General features: G+C 37.1%; 1 protein-coding gene across 7 annotated transcripts in view; it reads right to left on the bottom strand.

The window, feature by feature from the left end:
* Robo2 (roundabout guidance receptor 2) overlaps positions 1-25,765 on the bottom strand; it is a 115,440-nt gene that overhangs the window by 36,899 nt on the left and 52,776 nt on the right. For 5 of the 7 annotated variants that reach the window (XM_032899168.1, XM_032899163.1, XM_032899164.1 and 2 more), the window contains exons 13-17: positions 19,126-19,308; positions 10,986-11,028; positions 9,432-9,559; positions 4,822-5,103; positions 4,284-4,409 (exon numbers count right to left, since the gene is read on the bottom strand). In XM_032899168.1, coding sequence (XP_032755059.1) covers positions 4,284-4,409; positions 4,822-5,103; positions 9,432-9,559; positions 10,986-11,028; positions 19,126-19,308 — 762 coding nt within the window. The remainder of the gene's footprint in view (positions 1-4,283; positions 4,410-4,821; positions 5,104-9,431; positions 9,560-10,985; positions 11,029-19,125; positions 19,309-25,765) is intronic. The other 2 variants (XM_032899165.1, XM_032899167.1) reach the window with 1 other exon arrangement.

The raw sequence follows: 25,765 nt of genomic DNA, 5'->3' as shown, positions 1-25,765 counted from the left end.
GGAGTGAACTGTGGAAACAAAGTATCTTCTGAAGTGCTATACATCGTATCCTTCCAAAATTAAGTACATAAATCGTCTTCATTCACAGGGAGGTAAACAAGGTAGATAAAAATATTAATATTCCTTGAACAAAGAAGCAAAAGATATTTTAAGGGTCCCTAAGCGGATTGCATGATTTCTATGTCAGCTCTTGTGCAAACAGTGGGATTGACCATTTGCATTTCATCTTTATAAAAGACAAAGTTGTGAGTGCAACCAATGAGGTTATCTTGTTATCCAGATTTCATGAGAAACTCAGCTATTTCTTCAGTCTATGACTCCTCTGAGTTAGCAGAATCAGACATACTACTAATAATATACTGGAAGGCCAGCAACAGATAACACTGTTTTACTAGACATTCATACTACGGAAGAGCACATACTTCCTACATGCTATGCATAGCTATCTATATTCATATCCATTAAGTCATCACAGTAAATGGTATTTTCATTTTCTCTTTTACTTCCACAGGGCAACAAAGCAGGCCCCCTCTACACTAAGCTTGTGTGGATAAGCGTGTGATTTCTGGACACAGGGCTAAGTTTTTTATTACTTCGTGGTTCTGTCAGTACTTGTCGTCTTAATTCCCATACACAGAAGATAGGTATTTCTATTTCCCTGAGCTATCTTTAGGATTTACATTTGCATATAAAATATTAGCTAGGGAATGCCAGTCATATTTGTTCTCTTCCAACTCCTCTCCCATAAAAAAAAAAGTTGAATGTAACTTCTAGCCACCTCTACAGTCCCTTCTCCAACTTTTCAAGGCTCAGTGAGTATGCCTTAAACATTCTAACTGAACATTTCCAAATAAAGCACAAACATTCACTGCCGAATAGATCTGTGTTTTATCTTTCTGAAATGAGTCTTTGGATGTTTAAGCCTCCTGAACCATCCACAAAGACCAAGCGCTACATCTTTTTGGCATAAAACTCAAATTGAAAATTTAATATTTTGAAAGGAATAGCTCGAGCAACTCATCCTCCCTTGTTACCCCACTAGTGATGCTTTCTCTTTGCCTTTTGTCTTTGCATTGGAAAGGTACCAGCAGGAGTCCTCACAGCCCTTTTGAATCGTTATCTGGACCCCAGAGCTGAGTGATGCAAGTTGGGAAGACTTTCATGTGTGCAATATAAAGGTGAGAATCTACTGTTCTCTCCGGATATTCCAGACTCACCTCGTCCTCACACTCACATCGTCCTCACACTCACTTCGTCCTCACACTCACATCGTCCTCACACTCACTTCGTCCTCACACCCACATCGTCCTCACACCCACATCGTCCTCACACCCACATCGTCCTCACACCCACATCGTCCTCACACCCACATCGTCCTCACACCCACATCATCCTCACACCCACATCGTCCTCACACTCACATCGTCCTCACACTCACATCGTCCTCACACTCACATCGTCCTCACACTCACATCGTCCTCACACCCACATCATCCTCACACTCACTTCATCCTCACACTCACATCATCAGAGGGAAATCTGCATTCACCAGGCAGCAGCTTGCCGAGAGTCTGTCCCACACTACAACTAACCCAACTGTCCTTCAGTCCCTATGTAAATCCGTGCTGAAATTCTCACTAAAATTCAAGAAAGCAATTCACGACCTAGTACAGGAAACAGCGGGCTTTAGAGTCTGGTCTGGAAACAGTGGATTCTTAGAGGGAATTTCTGACTTGATGTAGTAGGTAAATTCTGTTTCTGAGATCTGAATCTTTAGTGCAATGAATCACCAGTTACTCCTGCAGCTCAAAGCTCAATCATTTTTATTTTTTTTATTAATCACTCCATTCATTAACATCTCAATTGATATCCCACTTCCCTGTTACCCCTCCACAATCCCCCTACTATTCCACATCCACTCTCTCCTCCCCTTTGCCTCTATGACAGTGCTCCCCACCCACCCTCTCAGCTCTACTGCTCCAGCACCCCCTTACATTGGAGCATCAAACCTCCATAGAACCAAGGGCCTCCCCTCCTATTGATGTCAGAGAGGGCATCCTCTGCTACATATGTATCTGGAGAGAAGGATTCCTAAATGAGAATTTCCTATACAATGTTTCTAATGCTTTGTCAAAATATTTGACCCTTACAGTCAAGTCAAAATGTAAGTTTTTAGTTGTTTTATAGCTAACAAATGAGTACTATAAAAACAATTTATTTTAAATGTAAATACATGGGGCAGAAACTGACTGTGAGTATTTGAACAATCGCCTACCATGCATGAGGTGCTGACTTTGATCTCATTACTACCAAAAATACATATTGTATATATAATTATAATATATATTAAATTGAACGTATACTCATTTTAAAAGGGTACATTAAAAGAAGATTCAGTAATTTTCATGTATAAAATACATATGTGATTATTATTTCAGTGATTTTTTAAAATGTTTTATATTTTTAGTAATTTGACTTTTAACAGATTTTAGAACTTCGAAAAGGATTATACTATAATATTTTAAAGAACAAAATATATTCACTCAAATATTTAAGAAATGAAAGTTTCTTAATTTCTGTGAGTTTAAAAAACATATTAATATCAATATGCACAGATCATTTACAATTGCCAAAACATTACATGAAAGCCTAGCTACAAGGTGGTTTACTCTTACCTCCTTATGAAGCAGAACAGAAATACTGAATTCCATTGGTGTTTATCTGAACAGTAATTTAAGGAAGGGATAATAATTTTAATCCCAACTCCTAAAAATTCAATCTCTAAGTAATTTTGTATTCCAATGCAGATAAAGTATTTATTATAACTCCTAGATCTATACATAAATGTCATCTGGGATATTGCTGGTCTCAAAAAGCAGAAAGTGCTGCTGTGATCATGTTCTGCTCAGAATTACTTAAAAAGTAACTTTTAAAAACTGGTGACAATTGATCTACACCATGTATTTGCTGACTCGCATAGTCTCCAGGGCTTGTGGTATGCAGCTTTCTTTATATACATCCTTTGATACTTACAGATATTTAATGAAGTAAAAAAGAAGCTCCAGGAAAATTAGTTTTTAATTAAACAGAACAATTGTGGGAGTAATTACACACAAAATGAGAGCAAAAATGACATATAAGGTCATTCCTAAAGTTCTCCCGTATTTTCAGTCTCTTTAAATTCATAACAGATGTTTTCATTTTTTTTGTATTCTATAATGCATCTAATTCTACCAATAAGCAAAAAGAGCAATGACTCATTTTGGAGGGAAAAAGAGGGCATTAACATTTGAGACTAAGAGGATTCTATCTCCTGAGGAAAAGTAATTTAGCAAACATAATCCTGGTGGTGTTAAAAGTTAACTCGTTATGGTCTCGAAATCTTGAAGTCTTTCACAATCACCAACACTCTATAATCTCTTACTACTAGTACATATTACAAAGAATCCATATACATGGCATATCAATCATTTGAGGAGATAAAACAAGTTGTGCGACATGGTCAGTTAGAAATGTACGGCCGATATCAACAGTCATAAGGAGTGACTGTGAGGTGAAGGCTGTCTACCACAGTGTCTTCATGGTAGAGGCGAGATTCCTCATGGGAGAGCATTGTCAATGGTGCGTGTTAGGATAGATATGCATTTATAGCTGCATGCTCTGTTATGTCTGCATCGTAGTTAGTTCAGCACATTTCTTTCAAGCACATGTTGAAATTTTCAGTATAAAATTAAGGAGTCACATAAAATATTATATGCATGGCTTTTAAATTACATGTTAATAATTATCCATATTTATTGTTGATACTTAGCACTGAATCATGTGATTTGAAAGGTATTAAACTTCTCATGTGATATTTTAGAAAACATACATACAAAACTGTGAAGCTGCATTGCCCAAATATTAGTATAACAAGGCTCTAAAATATTGTCATTTCTATCAGGTATTTTCTGAAATTGATGACCTAGAATGGAATATCTTATAATATTTTTATTGCAAAGCTCCCTTAATTCCTAAATAGGCTCATGATAGACAAAATGTGTCTGTTCTTCATTGAGCAGTCTTTAGGAAGTTAGGTCTATTTTTGTCATGTGCATCCCTGTACAGTTAACAAAGAAGTGACAGCAATTTTCTCCCTCCTCCTCCCCCCAATCAAAGATTGCCCTTTGATAGATAAATGCCTGGTACTGGCTTGTGATTCATTATTTCTTCCATGCTAGCTAGGAACACAGGTCATATGCTCTTGACAAACAAATATTTCTCCTTACTGTGATCAAACCAACCTGAGAGACTGCCACTCCTTTCTGAGCTGTTGTGAGAGCTGGTGGTGCTGAAATCCTGTGACTGGTTGTGTGGCATTCTATTAGACAATCCCTCAGCCAATCGGTAGTCAGGGATGTAAAGTAAGGCTAAGGGTTAAAGGGCAGAGGTCATAGTGGCATCATGTGATTAGTTCACAGCACAAGCCCATGCAGAACATGCAGTTAGCAATTCAGAAGCAGATGTTGTGGGAGAGCAGAGGAATGTTTGATCTGTCCTTTCCTAATGGAAGTAGAGATGGATTGCTGGTTATTATATAAAAAAAAATGCTCAAAGAATGAAACCATTGGTGTTGTTGTGTGATGGTGGATTCAGCAGTGGTGAGGTCAGTGGGAGTGATCACTTAAGGTGCTGGATACATACATGCCAAGAGATTATTATACGTTAGGTAGTAAGCCTTGTAATGGATCACTAAACTGAACACCGAACAATAAATACAAATTTCTATCTCATGCATAAATGATGTGAACGAAATTTCTCAAGACACAAGGACTGACTCACCATTGTTCCCCTTGTTCTGATCAGGTAGTGAATAACCAAATCCCATGAGGTCCGATTTCTGTTGAACTGAGCTTTTCCACTGTGGATCAGGAAGATCAACGGCCAGTTCATGGATGCTGTTGGAATGCAGGATCTGGGTAGTGGCATATGGGGTGGCCTGCGTTATTTGGCTGGAACTGTTGTAAGTGGTTTTGGTAGTGAAGTCAATGCTGCTATAAATGGCTCCATCTGAGAGCATTGTTGCTGTTTTATCCCCTTGGCCTGGAACTGGAGGCAGCACATCTGTGAGGGACACAGGGAAACGAAACTATTTAATGATGCACAGGAACCCAAAACTATCAGGACTGAAGATGAAAAATAAATGTGTCACATTGCCCGTCTGCATTGCGGCAGAGATGGGCTTCATGATCCAATGAAGGGGAGATGATATACAACCACTGTCAGACCATCAACCCCAGTGACAGGCAGGCTCGACACAAGTCCTTCATGTCTCGCTGCTTACTGTGTCTCTTCCCCACTTTGTTTGAGCATGATTTGGAAATTTGAAATGTTTCCCTACTGGAAAACGTACTCAGTTATTCACTTGGTTTTAAAAGCAAAGAGACTGCTAGCATTTTACAGAAGTGTTGCTTAAAGGAAAGCTGCAATTTACAGATGAAAACATCTCTTTCCACCTTCGTGAAAAAGACACAGAACACAACTGTGGTACAGTTAGGAAAAAGTGGTCCAAAATTATACTTCTGTCACTATGCAATAACATTTTTCCTGAAGTTTTAACTTGCAATTTGTCTTGCTTGATTTCACAGTGTTGAAATGGAGAATAACTGATAGAAAATGAACTTCTCTTTGTGGATGACAAAGAGACATTTTCATGAATAAGTCATTTTCACAGTACAGAGTATTTAACTTTAGAAAACTCAGCAATCTTGGTGATCACTGGGTTTAATTTATGCTACCAGCTCTGAGAGTCAAAGAATTATAGTTTCACATTGTAGAACATCAAAAGTAAAATTAAACTTTAGGGATACCAATGAAGATTTATCGGCCCATTTTCTGCTTGGGGGTGTGAATGCTCTTTACATGATGGTTTATAAAGATCTGCCGCCTCTCTCCTGAACTTATTTTCTTCTTTCGAAAAAATATAGAATTTGTGAATGTGCTAACATTGGTTTTATTCATTTAGAATTAATATCAATCTGATTATATGTTCCCCCATAACATTCACTCTACAAACCTTGCACTCTAGTTCTTGACGACCTCCAACCAATTGGTTTGTTTATTCTATAAAAACTTTCAGCTGCCTTAAAACTTAGACTTAGATGCTCAATCGTACATGAAGACTCTCATAGCGTTGCTTTTGCTTTTGTAACTTACTATAGTTAGAGAATTTGTCTTCATAACTGAAAAATTACAATCTATTTTGACACCAAAAATTTTCAGTCTAGAAATGTTCTGAGCCTAGAACTCTAATAGATTTGCAAGGAAGTAATTTTACTTTACTGAAGTAAAGATCTTAAATGAAGACCAGTAGGATCATTAATTCTAGTCAACTTTATAACATTTCACTACATTTTATAAGCAAGTAAAATTTATTTTTCAGACTTCAGAATTGCCTACTTTCCTATCCTTCTAGTTTTTGGCTATAAACTAATTAAAGTTTGAATATTAGTATTCCTTTGCTCTTAAAATCTTTGGGTTTAACAATATTAGTGGAAATATTCTGATCAATGAGTTTTCAGACTTGTTTTTTTCTGCTTTATCAACACTGCCATCCATTTATGAACCTTAGTTAAGTAGACTGTCTCATCCACATGGGTCTAGTCTCAGATATCTTGAAACTAAACCTCTTCTTAGATTTAGATTATAGGACAGTTTTTTTATAAACTCTTGAAACAATTTTTGGTGTCCATATGATTTAAATAGGAGAACAATTAATAGAAAGTTATAATCATATGTAACATCACTCTGTAATCATGTTGACTTTGGACACAGGACCTCTCTTTCCATGGTTTGTTAAATTATAGTCAACACAAGTGACAGTGCATCTGCATTGACTACTTTTGTAGCTGTATCTTCTCTTCAAATATTATTTAACCACTATCATATTTTCAGTAAGTAAAATTATGTCCAAATTTTGAACTATAATATTACTCATGAACATTTGTATGTGGATGGGAGTCCAATGCTACCAGATGGTTTGGAACTGTGTGTCAGCCATTCTCCTAAGAGACTGCACCTGGATGGGCATCACTACAGTGACCTAGCACTTGCCATTTTTGTTTCTCTCCATCCCCAAGAACTCCTTCTTAATGCCATGTTCTGCAAGGTTCTTGTTGACATTGTGTTTGAAGTCTGTGAATTAAAGAAATACTGCCTTGCAGTTTGCATTAATAATACAGTGTAGAACATCTTGGTTGTACTTATATTGATAAATTCATATAGATTTTGCTTCATCATTTGTGTGAACGACCTCTTTCTTCACTGAGTCTTTAGTTACTTATAGAAATATTTCCTTGAGTCTTATGAATTTATATTTGTCATTCCCATCCAGTGGTAGGAAGACACTTGTTAATGAAACTTTCGTTTTTGTCTTGACAAAGGCAGAAGTATTTGCTAGCAGACTATCTTATTATTTGAATTATGCTTTCAAATATGTGTTGGAATCCCAATATTAAGGGGAAAGTGTTAGTGTCTTTGGTAAGTCTTGTATATGCCTACGATTATATAGACGTACATCATATGTCATAATCAAAGTGGAGAAAATGGCATAGTGTAGACAAAATATTTAAGGCTTTAAAATTAGATCTTACCCGCTTTTCTTTTTCTTTTTTTCACTATCCACATGTAAACTTATTATTTTGAATAAATCTTATTATCTTAACATTAAAACTATAAATATTTAACCTATTTTATAACTTTGTAAAAGATACAAATTATTTAGCATGAAAAATATCATATGTTGGTTTTCCTAAATAAGTGGTAAATACTTAAAATGACTAAGATCCTGAAAAAAATACAGAAAAAACTGCATACTCTTTTTAATTGACCCCAATGTGCACTTCTGAAACATTTCACTTCTCAAAAATGAGATGGTAATAAGAAAAAAAATAAAGAATCTAAACACGTACACACTTTGGTTAAATTGGAATAAGATATCCTAGAAGTTGATATAGTTTGCCTAACAAACTCAGAATATTCTTCATGCATGTATTTATTGTACATAAGATGTTGCGGTGCTTAGATACAAACACTTAGATTCAGTATTGGAAACCGAATAATTTTTGCAGCAGTAATTTTTGTGAAACAGCAGAGAGGACATAGTGGGGAGATGTCTGGATGTGTTCAGGCACAGACATTTCCCACGTGGTTTACACAGAGCTCGAAGCTGACCAGTCAATCATAAAGCTTCCTGTCAATTGTAACCTGCTGGTGGCTATTATCATGCTGATGGCATCCTATGCTTTATGTCACATACTTTCTCTATTGATCACTTTAAACAGAGATGTAGCAAACACCTTGACCTCGACACCCATCCATTCAATTCTCTTTATATAAAGAGTTATTTTATATACCTTTATTCGAAGACGACAGATTTGGGGGAAAGTAACAGCTATTACAGTAGAACATTTTACAGTAAGAATGAAACCCATAGACATAAAAGTAGCATGCAAAATTCTTGGCACCTACTAAGAGCAGGAATTATTAGTAGCTACTTAGCATGATTACCCCTTTTATTGGCAATATCAGTTACCAACCACAGAACTTCAGAAGATTCTTTCTGAACATGTCTTACTCACTTAGCTATCTACTCTTCACAGATTATAGTATATGGTAGAAATCATACCAAATTTATATTCTTCAGGAAGAGGTAATTGATAAAGCATCCTGACTAGGACTAATTAATCAAAACATGTAGAAAAGCATGCAAATTCCCATGTTCTACTCTTAGTGATGGTGGGATAATATTTGAAAAGTGAATGCTCAGTCAATATTTTCCTTCTCAATTATTAATGATTTCCTTAAGACTTTAATTTTACTTAAATTGATACAGAATTAAGTAGACAAGTAGTTAGCAAATTACAGTACTGTGGCTATGTGTCTTTATTGCGCTAATTACAAAAGAAGATAGTCCTTAAAAATAAATTTTAATTATGGGTATGTGTGTGTGCGAGACAGAGAGAGAGAGACAGACAGAGAGAGAGAGAATGTGTGAGTGTAGGTGTCTTTAGATTCCAGAAAGAGATGTTGGAACCTCTCCAGGAGCTGGTGTTACAAGTTATTTAAAGGTGACTAATGTGAATACTGGTAACCATGCTTTCAGTCTTCTGATGTCCTCTTTGACACTAAGCCACCCACCCAATCCCACAAGGAAATTTCTAGTTTCCTTTTGCTCCCTGGGGGCCACACAGCTGGAGAAGTAAACTGAGATCTGCAAGCTCCCCTTAGCTCTCCCATGTATGCATCTGACTACATATGTGTTTACCTGCCAACCAAACAAAACTGAAATAAAAAGGTTCAGAAGAAAAATAAAATAAAATAAAAATTCCAGAACACCAAAGTTAAATTAGACATCCAAATCACATAATATTATTTTGAAGCATGCAAATTACCTCCACGCCCAAAATTTCCGATTTCATTTGGGCCACTATTGCTGTTGTTGACTGGCAAACTCGTGGCTGGCCATGAGTCAGCAAGCCATGGATAATTGGGGTCGCCAGCGTTTAGAAGACCTGGACGGCTGGAACAGAGATGAAATGAAGATTAGCTTGTGGGGCTCAGTGAGAAATTTTGACATCCTCCTTACAGGCTAAAAAGGGTAAGGAGAGAGAAGATTTTAATTGACTTCAAATTAAATTGCAAGTGCTCTTAAGAACTAAATATCTTTAGTAGTTCATTAAAGCTATAGATAGATCTTCTCTGTCAGTGGAACTAAAGAGGCCTTGCCTGAGATTCTGCCCACATAAAAATGAAACCAATTGTCCCTCTTGGAACTTGTAGGAAATAGGAAGCGTAGTAGGATCCTGAGACTAAATTGTCTGGTAACAGGACATCTAGAGGGATCTGTTCATCTGAGTAGTGGCTCCATACCGGCCATTCCCAGAGAACTGAACTATTAACCCTTCACTTTTGTAACCACTAACTGAGTCTGTGTTCTCTAGGCTGTCACCCTGGCTCAGAACCCTCATACTTGATTAGAGGTGCATAGCTTGAGGAAATTTAGTGAACATTTCCTGTACTTTTCTACCCATAGCACATTTCCATATTTGCATCACTGAAAAATAAAAAGGCTTGTTAAGGATTTTTTTTAAGGCAGGAAAAGATCCAGTTGTGATACTCAACACGTTAGCATAGACTATGAAGACAACTTTCCTATCACATTTAATGAGGAGTTTTATTATTTAACGGAAAGATGGGATTCTGATTTCTTTCCAGAATATTAACATATTTACAAAGAAACAGATCATCTATAATTGTACTTTTTTTGATAGACCCCTTCTGGTATAATCCCTAAGAGAAACATGTGTTTCTATGGAAACCGCAATAAGAAGATTCAATTGCTTCTTGCTATATCCGCTAGCTCTCATTAGACTTAATCTCTTTTTGCTAAAATATTGATTAAATGGGAGATTGGAAGTTATTACCAGAGCCTAATTACAATCTCCATATTGGCAAAGGGAAAATAGATGAGGATATATGGGTTTGTTATCAGCTTTTATCAATTTCAATTGAGTATCCAAAGTTGGGGAATCCAGTCCTATCAATCTACAGCCTATTCATCATCCATGAATCATTTACTTTGTGATCGATTATGTGTAATTGTTCACTCACAGCAATTTAGTGAGAGCCAATAAGGAGCCTTAAACAACAGCAACTTCATTTGCTAATGTCTAATTAATGCCATAAACATCCTGCTAACAAATGAACACATTCCTTGTGATATTTACTACTAATTTCTTCAGGGGCATCTGGGAGATATGAAACATCTGGACTTGATTCCTCTAAAGTGCACAACAGATAGACCATTAAACCTTGTGGTAAGCCATTCAATTCCTCCTAGAATTCTCAGACTTATAAGTGATCGTTTATTACAATAATAGCTTCTCACTACCGAATTTCCCCAGTACTGATTAAAAATAATAATAAAAAGAAATTCCTTAGCATACCTCCCATTGCTCATTAGTCCTCCATCTCCTCTTTGAAATGTTACTGTAATAAAAGAAAGACATACACACATGGTTAATATTAATCACCACTAATAACAGCTACCTATTGGGCCTCAATTTAGAGATGAAGACTGGGAATTACAACACAGTATAATTAACGGAATTATATAGGTAACAGCAAGCCATGGCTTGGCGCAGGACAAAATCATCACTTGCTCCTAATTTAATAGACTTTTTCAAGTTTCTTTAAACAAAATCAACAGCCAGAGTGGTAATTTGTATTTGAAAACTGTAACAAGTGGTGTAAAAGCAGCTTTACTAGAAGGATGTTATATATGGCATTACTATGGAATTATCAAATGTAATGATTGATAATGAGAAAATATCTTATTTGAAGGAACAATACAAAAATACACATTGAAGAGAACCAGCATCGTTCTACTTGGTAATATCCTCTTAATGAAGCAATAGAAAGCATTGATTACATACCCCTTCCCACCACAGATTATTTCAGGCATACTCACGAGCAGTATGCATTGAATGGTGCTAATCACAGTAGCCATAAACTGCTATTAATGTGGAATAGTATTCTCACAACAATGTAATTTGAGAAAAGCTGATACAGAATGAGTTCCAGTTATGTGTTAATATATAAAGTCTCCTATCACACTGAGTAGATTATTAAAAATAAAAATACCAAGGAACATCCAGTTGAATCATTGTGATTGTCATAATTTTTTCGCTATAATTAATGGTTTCCACTTCACAAGTCAGGAACTTGAAAGCAGCACAAAGCAGTGATCAAAGGGTATGAACATCAGCTCAGCTCCGTGATCCATTTTCCAAAATAGTTTCAGTAAAATGTATCTGAGCTTCACGGTGATTTGTACTTAAGGAATATTATATTCCCTTAAGATGCTAAAAGCATCTAAGGCTGAGTGTACTCCATGTTATCTACTCTTTCTGCAACAAAAGTTAACAGGCACACAGGGAAGTCACCTCTACACATAGTTTCAGGTTGGTTTATATCAAATTTTGTCACTAACTTATCAAACTAGATTTTATGTAAAAGGTATTTGCTATTTAAAGTACTTAGAAGGAAGAATTGTTAGGATCTTGCAATTTGGATCCAAATGTTTACAGATCAGCTGAAGTCATTACAGGGAATGATGGGAGAAAAATGAACACTTATTATTGTGTTTAGACAAAACAAATTATGTGGTCTATGATTTGTTTGGTGACAAATGTGAAAATAATTTGTTGTTTAAGAATTTCTTCATTTTAAATAAGATTATTTTTTCAGTGTAAAGACAGTTTTTAATTTGAAAAATTTCCATGACTCATCATTTGCTCGAGCCTCAGATAGCAAGTCTGACCACTCCTGAGTGTTTGCAAGTTCCTAGTATTGTACGGCAGTCTCTTCTGTATGATCATCAAGTAGGTAACATTTACCTCGTACAACACCATCTTCGGGAAATAAAACCTTAATTCCAAGGGTCTACCCTCATTAATGACTGATATGAGGCTCCCAGAAATGTCATGTAGGGCCCCCACATGTACCGCCTTCTCAGCTTTTAAGAAGATGCTCAAAAGTGCTATGAGACAATTGAGACATAACTTTTACATGTGTCCACAGCTACTTACAGACAGCTTCTTTAAGAAACTGATACTGATTATTACACCACTTATGGGCTTAAGATTTGATACCAGTAGTACCACTCGACTGTATTATGCACATTTGGTAATTAAATTTTAATATAAATGAATTAAGTAGTGCTAGTGCAGGTATTAGAACAATCCTAAGTATTACACACAGACCTATGTGAGCACACACATGCACTGATGCAAACTGTGACTACTGTGACCCAGTACAGCTGACTACCAGCCCCTCATTCTCATGCGTCTTACTAGCTATGTGGTTTACAGCAGAATACTAAGGGTCACAATGGAGATAAGATGATGCTGTATCATTGTGAGTGGGCCAGAAGGCAGTGTTTGGTGGGCTACATTTCTGAGAATGGTGCTGAGTGATGCTTAAAGGAGCTACCAGAAGATACACAGTTCTTCCTTCCCATCCAATCTTTGTGATAACCAGAGAAACAAATATAAGACAAAAAGGGATAAACAGACCAAAGGCATTAAAATTAGCCAATGGCAAATTTTCCATAAAATACAGAGAATTATGATTTAATATTCTAAACACAAACAGAAAGATAGCATTCTTTAAAGCTAATATTCAGTCATAAAATGCTATAGTATGCTTTATACTTACTACCTGGCAACTAAATATAAGTATGTAAGGAAATGGTTTTTAACGTGATTCATACCTTATGTTCAGAACAAATTCACTTTCTCTGTTTTTTAATCATCATTCAAAATCTTACTAAAATGCCTCTAGAAGTAGCAGGCTACCAAAGATTCTGTGAAGACATGTGTATTTATCTTTCTATAACAATTACAAAAAAGGGAAAAGTTTACAGAACATTGCATAATCCCTTTTGTTGCTTAAAATGCTCCCCAAGACAATTTGGTAGACATGAGAGTATTCTATATTTTTAATCTTTCTGCTAAAGGAATGAAGAAGAAAGGAGACACACACACACACACACACACACACACACACACACACACACACACACCCTCATATCATACTAGCATTAACTACTTTACTTTTTGAGGCAGGTAATATCCTTACATAGCCATGGCTAGCCTCCTCAATGTATAGGAAAGGCTATAGATCAGGTTAGCCCCTGCTCTGACATCAGAGCCTGGCTCTTCCTCCAGAGTGCTGGTGCTAGGTGTTTGTCCCTGACTGATTTTTGGTTTTTTTTCCCTAATGAGGGTGAAAGAGGACAAACCGTTTCTTTCTTACCCAGCGTTCCAATTAGAAAAATACAACAAATCGAACAACAGAAGAAAAGCAAATGACAAATTATGAACAAGTTAGAATCCTTACGGTAGAAATTGTACATGATTTTTCAACTGCATTTTGAGGAGTCATGCAGAGAGGATAAAAGAAAAATAATGTCATGGCCAACAGAGAGCTGATTTGAGGCAGTTCTCATTTCAATGTAATATTTGCCTTGTTGTGGAAAGAGCCTGGGATAGGTAGGAGGATCCCTGGTAAACTCCAAGCCACCGTTTCCTTAGCGACAGGCCAGTCACTTTGTGTTTATCAGAGATAAATGTGAAAGGACCTTGACTGAAAATCAGGAATTTCTGCAAGCATCACAATATGGGATCTTCCAGGAAGCAACTTATAGAAGCTACAGACATGAATATCTAAAATATTTTAGAATTGCATAAAATATTTGAACCTAATTTTTTTTAATGTAAAAGTCAGGAGGAAAGGAGATTTTTCCAAGTTTGTGTCATATACAGTAATTCTAGGCTTCTAATCTCACAGGCAGAATTACACCTCATGGCATGCCTGCTGGAACCGGAGGGAAGAAGGAAGAAATATAACTATGAAGTAAATTGACATTTTGAAGTAAAGAAGCTTCTAGAGGGCCTATCTCTACGAGGTCACATTTTCCTACTTCAAACTGAAACTTTAATGTTGCAGCCAAGCCTTCTTCCCCTTCATGAAAATATGAATGTATTAATCCTTTTTAATAAGCATTTACCAAGCCTAGTCATCAGACTATAAAAACTCCATGAAACCGTTGATCTACAAGCATAGATCTGTCAAATACCAGCAGTTCTAAAATCCACACATAGATCGTTTACTGTGTTATAATGTCCCCAGTTGTGTTAAATTGTTATGTGTATGGAGCTTTTGTAAATATTGACCTTACAGATGGTATTCACATAATACAACACACCTCTTTCAAAGTGAACAGAGGCTATCTTTCATTAACATTTGACTACTCCAATAATTATAAATGTAAAGAAAAGTAGGGACTGGAGAGATGGTTAAGAGCACTGGCTGCTCTTCCAGAGGTCCCAAGTTCAATTCCCAGCAACTGCATGGCAGCTCATGACTGTCTATAGCTCCACTATGAGGAGATTTCACCCTCTCTTCAGCCTCCACAGGAGCCCACTCCAGGTGGAATACTGAGATACACACAGTCAAAACACTCGTTCATATAATATAAGCGAATTAATTAATTTTTTTAAAGAAAGAAATGAAAAATGTGAACATCGAGATACTTGTAATGTTTATAAACACTATTCAGTTATATGTATACACATAATATATAATACATTTCAATTTAATTCTCCTGGAACTATGCAATTTTTTTCAAATTTTAAAGTATTCACTATTTTGTCAATAAACACTATTATAATTGTGACTATATGTAAATTTTGTATTAAAAGATCATCTAATATTTTCTTTATATCTCTCTTCAAATCTCTCTCACTTTCTAGCATCTGAAATAGTGAATATTTCCCTGCAATCATAATCATCTTACCCAGGGGCCAGGAGAGTGTCTTCCTCAGTGAAAATGGATGTAAATGTGACTACCTGCTCTAGAGTCATGAAAAGCACTGCACATATAACATGAGATACAAGGGCCTATTGAAGAACAATTTTCATGTGTAGGCTTATATCATATAAAGAGCCATGAGCAAAATGGTGCTGAGACCATTTGTATCTGAGAATTTAAGTATGAGAAGAAAATACTGGAAGAAAGATTGTAAGATGATATTCAGTCCTGCCCTGAAAAGTCCCCTAATTTTGGCTGTGCATAGCAGCAAAACATGTTTAGACCAGATTCTCCTCCAAGATGATTTGAATGCATGAGTTTGTATTTTGTATTTATTCTTGATATTTGCTTATGACGTGAAGGTTTAGTTCATTAGTACATTCTGGTAAATATGATAGATTCGCTTGTGCCCAAAAAAAGTTATCATCACTGAGTAACAGAGTTTTGCTTTTGTTTTTTCTCTGTTTGAAGTTCATAAATATTACTTTTGAATAATAAGAAGAATAAGAATAAGAAGAGGAGGAGGAGGAGGAGGAGGAGGAGGAGGAGGAGGAGGAAGAAGAAGAAGAAGAAGAAGAAGAAGAAGAAGAAGAAGAAGAAGAAGAAGAAGAAGAAGAAGAAGAAGAAGAAGAAGACCAAGTTTCAAAGATGTCCTGAGATACAGTGAGTGTTTTACCTATACATTGTGAGTGGGAGGCATCGTGCCAGACTTTGTGTCTCAGACTGTAAGCTATTTCTGTGCCTCCACTGATTACTTCCTACTCTTCTTCTAGTAGCTAAAAATAGACATGGAACAAAGGTGTAGGAAAAAGGGATATTTTACTCAAACTTGATCTGCTCTACAATTCTCTTTTTTATCATTTTAGCTTTATAAGTCTATGATGCTTAATAAAGAGATTATATCAAACCGTTAACTATATTTTAACTCAAACTTAAAAAACATAATTATGTTATATAATGATCTAAATCTGGCTCTGAATTGACTTGATTTGTTGAAACTTGTGCCACCCATCATCAGCTAACTATTAGGGATTACACAGATACAAGCCTGAGAGAGTACAGCAGCAGCCACATGATATGAAGTAGAAACTTCAGAAATATCATCCTGATATTAAAATTACATTGCTCTAGTTTTATCTAACCTTGCATTCATAATGGTAAAATAACAAATTTCCACGAGATTTTTGATGAAAAGGAGTATAAAAAAAGACTAACGCCGCGAACTCTATAGTTCGTATAAAACATGTTCAAAAACTAGTTTATCACTGCTCTGTGCTTTTAGAATGGATCATCCACACATTCATGGAAGCCATAGCTACAAACTGGCGAGGATGTGTGCATAAAGCTCCATTGTTATTTAAAATCCCAAATTGCCTAGAGTCTGTAAAGACTAAAATGTAACAATCCAAAATGTTAGAAGATCTGATATTGGGAAAAAATATGGAGTCACTTTCACAAGTCAGATGGAAAATGCTACTTTCCAGGGATTTGGCAAATTTTCATTTGCTTCCATTCTAGGAGAAAGTAGCAATTGCTAGAAGGCAAATAACAAGGATAAAGGACATCTATCCTCAGAGTCAGCCATCTATCAATTAAGTATTAAAGTTTTGAAAGGCTTCTCTGGGCTTGGCCTTCTTCCAAATATCTGAAGGGCAAAGCACATTCTCAGTTAGCAGTCCTTCCCCAAGCTCACGGACATCAATCACAATGAGTCATGACAGTTCCAAATGGACAGTTCTTGTCAAGCTCAAAGACCAACAGATATTTTCAAGTTAAGTGCATAGGTTTTGCAAGGGACTTCTGCAAGACAGGAGGAGATGTCTGTCTGATGTAATTGTACTGAAAGTGGAAACTGTGCTGTGAGGGCGATTGTACTAATTGGGGGTGAGCACTGAAGAAGGATGGAGGTTTCAAAGGCACCATTCCAATAGTGAATATATTAGGACTTTTCATTACAGTGACTTCCACACTCCATCTGCTACTATTATCTCTAAGTCAATTGAAGGAGTAGGTCTCAAACTGTCCTTGAATTGAAAATCAGCCCTACCTGATATTTTGTATGATTGATATGAACATATCACAGAAAGACATAGCTTAGTGTCTGATAAAGCAGATGGAATGGTAGAATATATCTCTGAAGGGGTGAAGGTAGAGGGCTGGACTGTAAAAATGGCATTGAAATACTGTTGAAGAGTAAGACTTTGCCCCCACCACTTGTTACTAACTGCCCCTTTCAAGGAAGAGTCTCTAATTGATGCAGTGACTGAACACATAGATGACAAAGAGTAAGGAGGCTGGCAGCTATGACAACTGTGAAGTGATAATGGGACACTTCCTGTCAATTGATATGATATGCTTTTTCTGACCTGATATGTAACTAATACACTGCATTTTAATATACTATAGACATATAAGACAATGTTGTAGTTGTCACTATATTTCATGTTGTAACACAACAAGCAAGACAACCAAGTGAGTCGGTTTTTTTTTTTTACTTCTTTTACTGTTAAGACATTGTATTCAATTTCCCATTTCTAGCAAAAATGTTTTGATAACTGATTTTGATAAAGGATTTGCCAAGGTGTTAGAATACTAAACCTAATGTCTCAAAATATTTCAGGTTTATAGGATAAAGTTTAAGCTTCTCCTCTGAAATGTTATGGAGGATATGTGTAGCTGGGGGTCACCATCCTTTTACTGATTCTATGGAAAGTAATTAAAATGAACTGCCATTTAAATTGTAATAGAATATAGCTCAATACTGAATTCATTCTTTCAGTCACTGACAGTAATTTTCATGTTTCTATCTCCCCATTTTCCCCACTTCTTTTTTTTTTCTTTTTTTTTCGGAGCTGGGGATCGAACCCAGGACCTTGCGCTTCCTAGGCAAGCGCTCTACCACTGAGCCAAATCCCCAACCCCTTTTCCCCACTTCTTGACTCCCTCTTTCTCTTTCTGTACCAGCCTCCGACCTGTCTATCTTTCTCTTTCCATTGCAGATGTTTAAATGCACAACGTCTAACATCCTATGAGGTCTTTTGCATTGTACAAGAAGGAAGGTACTGTTGGAAATGCCTCAGCTCATCTAGGGTCTCTCTCCGCTCACTTCTCCTGCAGTCACTTTGGCTTCCTATCCCCCTCCCTTTGCTTCCCTCTGTCCCTGCTTTTGAGACTGCTGCTTGCTCACACCGAAATAGACACCCATTTAAGGGAACAGTAAATCACTCCATTCATGCCTCATCAGTTTTATTAATGCTGGTGAGATTTTTGCTTGTTTGTCTTCCTTCCATCTGGGACATTTCCCAGTGTAATCTGCATTATGACACACTACGAGCGGGTTTTCAAGCATTTCCTTCTTCTCTGAGAATGTTTAATAACTCTCTTGTCTGAATACACGTCTCAGAAGATGTCTTTATTGCAGGCAAAGATCTCCGTGTGTGGTTTTGAAGAGCGAGACAAGAGTTGACCATTTTATCAGTGTCTACTCTCGCTATGCTTCGCTGGAGATACAAGCACAGAGATTGCCTGCGGTCATAAAACGGTATGGTCAAGAGCAGTGCACCGAGGCATGCTGCTCATAATTGCATTTTACAGAGCCGGTTTTTATAACAAGCCCAAATCATCCATTTGCTATTCCATTCCATTTCTTCCTCTCATCGCATTACATTCCAAAAGATAAGAGGGTTTTATAGCTGAAAATAGTCTCTTACCAGCATAATTGCTAAGTCCCTTTCTCTTCTTTCTCCTCCAGTATAACCAGATGCTAAAACCCATCAAAATTACCCAGCAGGCACCACCGATGCCAGCTATAAATGCCGGTTGCTTCACGACATCAGTGATTTGCTCAGTTATGCTGTTATTGTTTTCAGTAATGACAACTTCGTTACGTCCCCCTATGGAAGGAACAATGGTGTCAGTAAACATTAAGACAAATAATAGCAGGAATACAAACACATTATACCGAAGGCACTGAGATGTCCTTTGAAAGCCTAGCTGGTATTTGTTTTGTGTAGAGCTTGTCAGAATTACTGATAAGAACACTTTAAGTTTAAAAGGAAGTACTGAATCATGTGAATGCCTAGAATAACTAGAAAGGTTATTTTTTTCTTTTAATTTGTCAAGGAGAGATTCTAAGTCACTTACAGATTTATAATGCTATATTATATTATAAGCAAACATTTTAACCTTATAGGAATTAAGATGACAGATCCTTTTCTTAAATTAGAGTTTTTTTTTTTATTTTTCGTATCATAATCACTTTACATCATGACAGCTGCACGCCTTCTGGTCAGCCCTTCCTACAATCAGTTTGTCCATCCCCCTACTTCTCTGAGAGGGTAAAGGCACCCTGGTTACCCCACAACACTAGCACATCAAGTTCAAGTCATTCTTTATGAAAGTTCCTATCACGTAAATACTTGTGCATTGCTTGTCTGCTACTGTTTTGCCTATTTTCAAGGAGGATAATTCACAAGATAATATAATTTCATATGACCACTGATATTCTAACAAAGATGTTATATACAAATATGCTTTAATTTTGTATAAGGCATACAATTCCTTGGATGTAACAATAGGAATTATGAAAACATAAATTCTTAGAGCTTAGTTATATATAATTAATACATTAAGAGATGCTAAAACTTAATGCATCTCCTAAGTGTAGTTAAAAGTAATCTGACATTTAACACTAAATCAACGCATGTTATGTTTCAAAACTTTAGACCTCAGAAAATTAACTAAGCAAATCCCAAGATACAATCCACAGACCACATGAAGCTCAAGAAGGATGACCAAAGTGCAGATGCTTCAGTCTTTCTTAAAAGGGGGAACAAAAAAATTCATAGGAGGGGATATGGAGACAAAGTTTGGAGCAGAGACTGAAGGAATGGCCATTCAGAGCCTGCCCCACCTGGGAATCCAACCCATATACATACAGCCACTAAACCCAGACAATATTGATGAAGCCAAGAAGTGAATGCTGACAGGAGCCTGTTTCCAGTATTATGCCATAGTTTTGTAAGCCATAGTTTCTTATGATTTCCTATGCCGATGGCTGCTAAAGCAATGTTCTAAATGGAGCCCAGGCAAGGGCGGTGTGCCACAGTATGCTCTTTTGTTGTTGCAGACAAAAATGTATCATAATGTTGTATCTTCCTCCCATTGGAGAGTAATGAAGAACCAAGTACTTTGTTGGAATGAGACGTAATTAGACACTTCAGTTTCAATTGTACTTATTTCTGTGACAGTATGCACTTCTAGTGATGATTACCGGCTGTCCCGGATGAACATATAAGATGAATAATTTTTTTAAAAATGTTTTTTTTATTCAGGACAATTATTGAAATCTATATGTTTGTTATTTGAGGGATTGTTTGGTATTGGTGAATGTCTTTCACATTTTGTCTGTTAGTTTAATTACACAGATTCAAAAACAAAAACAAAGAATAAGAATCTTTTGAATCTGTGTCAGGTTATGCATCTTACTTTACGGAATTTAAGTATCAGTTTCTTCATAACACTGAACTGAAATTTTATACAGTCTGGCATATCAGCAGTCTAAAATTATGAACCATAAACTGCATCAAATGCCAGTGCACGACTTAATTAGTAAAGGGAGAAGAAGGTAAGCTCAAGTCGCTTTACATGCCTTTTCCAGTATGTACTGTACAGTGGGGGAAGCATAAATTGAGACAGAAAAGGTGATTAGCCATCATTAAGTCACTGTTCATCTGAGAACTAGCAGTTGTGTAAAGAGCACTATCAGACAAGATGTGAAGCTGGATACAGAAGGATAATTAAAGAAACAATTAGGAAGTGTCTCAGGACAGCAGTAGATATTAAAAAGAAGCAAATCTCTGGGGGACACAATCTTTTCTGGGTCGAACTGGACTTATCCATGTGCATGTCCTCATTTCCGATACGACTCTACTGTGTTCCAGGATTGTCTCCTGTGCATAGCATATTCTAATTACCTGAATAGGATACAGGAAAGTCATTGGTTTTATTGTTTTAATTCTAGAAAAATTTGAACCCTTGTTTGCTATACTAAGATGGATTAAAGGGTGCTCAAAATCCAGTTAGAGACGCAGTCTTTTAGAAATAATGCAATTCAACAGAACTCTGCAATTTATTTAACATAATCTAAATTAAATCTGTTATTTTGCTAGGCTACAGTTGTTCTGAGAAGTAGTGTGCTTGTTACAATATAGCATTGGTTTTATATGTTTCCTTGGTTCCAACAGAAACATGTCTCCAAAATACTGTGAGTAGACACCCACTAGGAGAAAAGAAGAAAATTTCCATTGCCTTAGGAGATGTCTCATTTACTAGGCTCAACAGCAAAATAGACATAAAATGGAAATACAATTGTTTGGCAATCTTACTTATCTTTGAGTCAGAAAAAACATACTCAGTAAATACAGGTCATGCTTCTTTCCCTTTTAGGAGGTCTCAAGGAGATGTATCCTTTTCTTTTTCTAAAGCAAAGTATTTTTATCCATCAACAATGATGTAATTTAGAGTTGGAACCTACAGCAAAAGGAGATGTACTCATGTCTAGTTTTGTTTTGTTTCATCTTGTTGGAGACATAGTCTTTGTCTGTGGCTCTAGCTGGCCCTGGGCTCACTGTGCAGTCTGTGCTACTCTCCATCTAATGAATGGGTTCCTCAGCCTTCAGAGTAAGGAGAGCACAGACTACAAGTGAGTGTCGCCACATCTGGACCTTCCAAGCAAAACACTTACTTCTAAAGACATAAATAAAACATGTGCTTGAGCATAGGCATGGATGTGAATATATGTGTGTTTAAATCCTTTTGTGTACACCTGTATTTCTTCCTTACTCCAATTTATTTCAGAAAATCTCAGAAGGGCAAGGTTTTAGGTTTCCCTCAGGTTAAGGAATTAATTCAGTCTGAACAACTAATTAAGAAGAGAAAGGCAATTTAGAGAAAAGGTAACACTTTAACTTTTTTCTCAATGCTATCCATTAAGCAAACAAAGAAAAGTCAAGAAGTCTAAAACATTTAACATTATGACTAAATACAAACTGCGTCTCTGCAGAAGATGAAAAATCACTCAGAAATTGGTGATATCCTTTCTAAATATCAGTTCATAATATCAGAAAATAAATGAATGCTTCATAAACTCTTAATGAACATATACTCTATTTTTCTGATTTATTGTCTGTATGATGTCAATAGGAGTGAAGGGAATTGAAAGAGTTTAAAGACTAGATCTCTCAAACACTGAGCTACTAACCAGGCAGCATAACCCAGCTGATATGAAGCCGCCAACACACATACAGCAGAGGACTTCAGGGTCTGGGTTCAGTCAGGGAAGATGCACCTAACCCTCAAGAGACTGGAGGCTCCAGGGAGAGGAGAGGGCTGGTAGGGTTAGGGGTAGAGGATGTGGGCGTGGGAAGGTGGGAACATCCTCTTGGAGACTGGGAGAGGGGGTAGGGCATGTGGAACAGTCAGAGGGTAGGTAGACCGGAAAGGAAATGAAATCTAGACTGTAAAGAAAGATTAAATAAAATTAAAAAAATAAAAGACTAAAGCTGTAGTGGAGATCTTCACTGATGAGCTTCTGGTTCCCTTAATGACCTCTTCAAGCCCTGCGTTGTAAGCAAGCCAGTGGTTACACGGATAAACTGCTGTGTCATTCCTATGACATGTCAGAATTCACAGCTTAGAAATGCTAGAATGATAGGGAATTTAATGGAAGTCTACATGTACAAGGGAACCATTTGAGGGCAATGCTCACGAATCTTCAAGCAAACCCCCTGCCCCCACCCTGATATCCTTTGTTGAATACTGATCTTTGCACCAAGGGAGACTACAAAGATCTGCTGCAAAGCAAAGACAAAAGGTAAGGGAGGTTGTCCAGCTGTGATCCAGTCCAGAGAAGGGAGTTCTGGAGAAAGGGCTTCTTGTGCTGCAAGAGATTGAAAAATGATCCCTCAGTTACAGATCTAGATCACAAGCAAGAAGACTGCATTCTTGATATTTGAATTCAGCAAAGTGGCTGGGTATAAAATTAACTCAAATAAATCAGTAGCCTTCCTCTATACAAAAGAGAAACAAGCCGAGAAAGAAATTAGGGAAACAACACCCTTCATAATAGTCCCAAAAAATATATAATAACTCAGTGTGACTTTAACCAAGCAAGTGAAAGATCTTCAAGCCTCTGAAGAAAGAAATTGAAGATCTCAGAAGATGGAAAGATCTCCCATGCTCAAGGATTGGCAGGATTAACATAGTAAAGATGGCCATTTTACCAAAAGCGATCTACTGATTCAATGCAATCCCCATCAAAATTCCAATTCAATTCTTCAGAGAATTAGAACAATTTGCAAATTCATCTGGAGTAACAAAAAATCCAGGATACCTAAAACTATTCTTAACAATAAAAGTCTTCTGGGGGAATCACTATCCTTGAACTCGAGCAGTATTACAGAGCAATAGTGATAAAAACTGTATGGTATTGGTTCAGAGACAGGCAGATAGATCACTGGTATAGAGTTGAAGATCCAGAAATCAACCCACTCACCTATGGTCCCTTGATTTTTGACAAAGGACCCAAAACCATCCAATGGAAAAAAGATAGCATTTTAAGCAAATGGTGCTGGTTCAACTGGAGGTTGGCATGTAGTAGAATCCATATTGATCCATTCTTATCACCCTCTAAAAAGCTTAAGTCCAAGTGGATCAAGGACCTCCACATCAAACCAGATACACTCAAACTAATAGAAGAAAAAGTGGGGAAGAATCTCAAACACATGGGCACTGGAGAAAATTTCCTGAACAAAACACCAATGGCTTATGCTCTAAGATCAAGAATCGACAAATAGGATCTCATAAAACTACAAAGCTTCTGTAACACAATGGACACTGTGGTTAGGACAAAACGGCAACCAACAGATTGGGAAAAGATCTTTACCCATCCTACAACTGATAGAGGGCTTATATCCAAAATATACAAAGAACTCATGAAGTTAGACTGCAGGGAGACAAATAATCCTATTAAAAATGGGGATCAGAGCTAAACAAAGAATTCATAGCTGAGGACTGCCGAATGGCTGAGAAACACCTAAAGAAATGTTCAACATCTTTAGTCATAAGGGAAATGCAAATCAAAACAACCCTGAGATTCCACTTCACACCAGTCAGAATGGCTAAGATCAAAAACTCGGTGACAGCAGATGCTGGCGAGGATGTGGAGAAAGAGGAACACTCCTCCATTGCTGGTGGGATTGCAGACTGGTACAACCATTCTGGAAAACAGTCTGGGGGTTCCTCAGAAAATTGGACATTGAACTGCCTGAGGACCCAGCTATACCTCTCTTGGGCATATACCAAAAAGATGCTCCAATAAATAACAAAGATATATGTTTCACTATGTTCATAGCAGCCTTATTTTTAATAGCCAGAAGCTGGAAAGAACCCAGATGCCCTTCAACAGAGGAATGGATACAGAAAATGTGGTACATCTACACAATGGAATATTACTCAGTTATCAAAAACAATGACTTTATGAAATTCATAGGCAAATGGATGGAACTGGAAAATATCATCCTGAGTGAGGTAACCCAATCAGAGAAAAACACACATGGTATGCACTCATTGATAAATGGCTATTAGCCCAAATCCTCGAATTACCCTAGATGCACAGAAGACATGAAACTCAAGAGGGATGATCAAAATGCAAATGCTTCACTCCTTCTTTAAAAGGGGAACAAGAATACCCTTGGCAGGGAATAAGGAGGCAATGTTTAGAACAGAGGCTGAAGGAACACCCATTCAGAGCCTGCCCCACATGTGGCCCATACATATACAGCCACCAAACTAGATAAGATGGATGAAGCAAAAAGTGCAGGATGACAGGAACCGGATGTAGATCTCTCCTTAGAGACACAGCCAGAATATGGCAAATACATAGGCGAATGCCAGCAACAAACCACTGAACTGAGAACGGGACCCCCGTTGAAGGAATCAGAGAAAGGACTGAAAGATCTTGAAGGGGCTTGAGACCCCATATGAACAACAATGCCAACCAACCAGAGCTTCCAGAGACAAAGCCACTACCCAAAGACTGTACATGGACTGACCCTGGGCTCCAACCTCATAGGTAGCAATGAATCGCCTAGTAAGAGCACCAGTGGAAGGGGAAACCCTTGGTCCTGCCAAGACTGAACTCCAAGTGAATGTGATTGTTGGGGGGAGGGTGGTAATGAGGGGGCAAGAGGAGGGAGACACTCATATAGAAGGGGAGAGGGAGGGGCAAAGGGGATGTTGGCCTGGAAACTGGGAAAGGCAATAACATTTGAAATGAAAATAAGAAATACC

The sequence above is a fragment of the Rattus rattus genome, chromosome 4 (assembly GCF_011064425.1).
Source record: "Rattus rattus isolate New Zealand chromosome 4, Rrattus_CSIRO_v1, whole genome shotgun sequence".
In the NCBI taxonomy this organism is placed as follows: domain Eukaryota; kingdom Metazoa; phylum Chordata; class Mammalia; order Rodentia; family Muridae; genus Rattus; species Rattus rattus.
The sequence above is the reverse complement of the archived record's forward strand: the minus strand, read 5'-3'. Positions and strand labels throughout refer to the sequence as shown.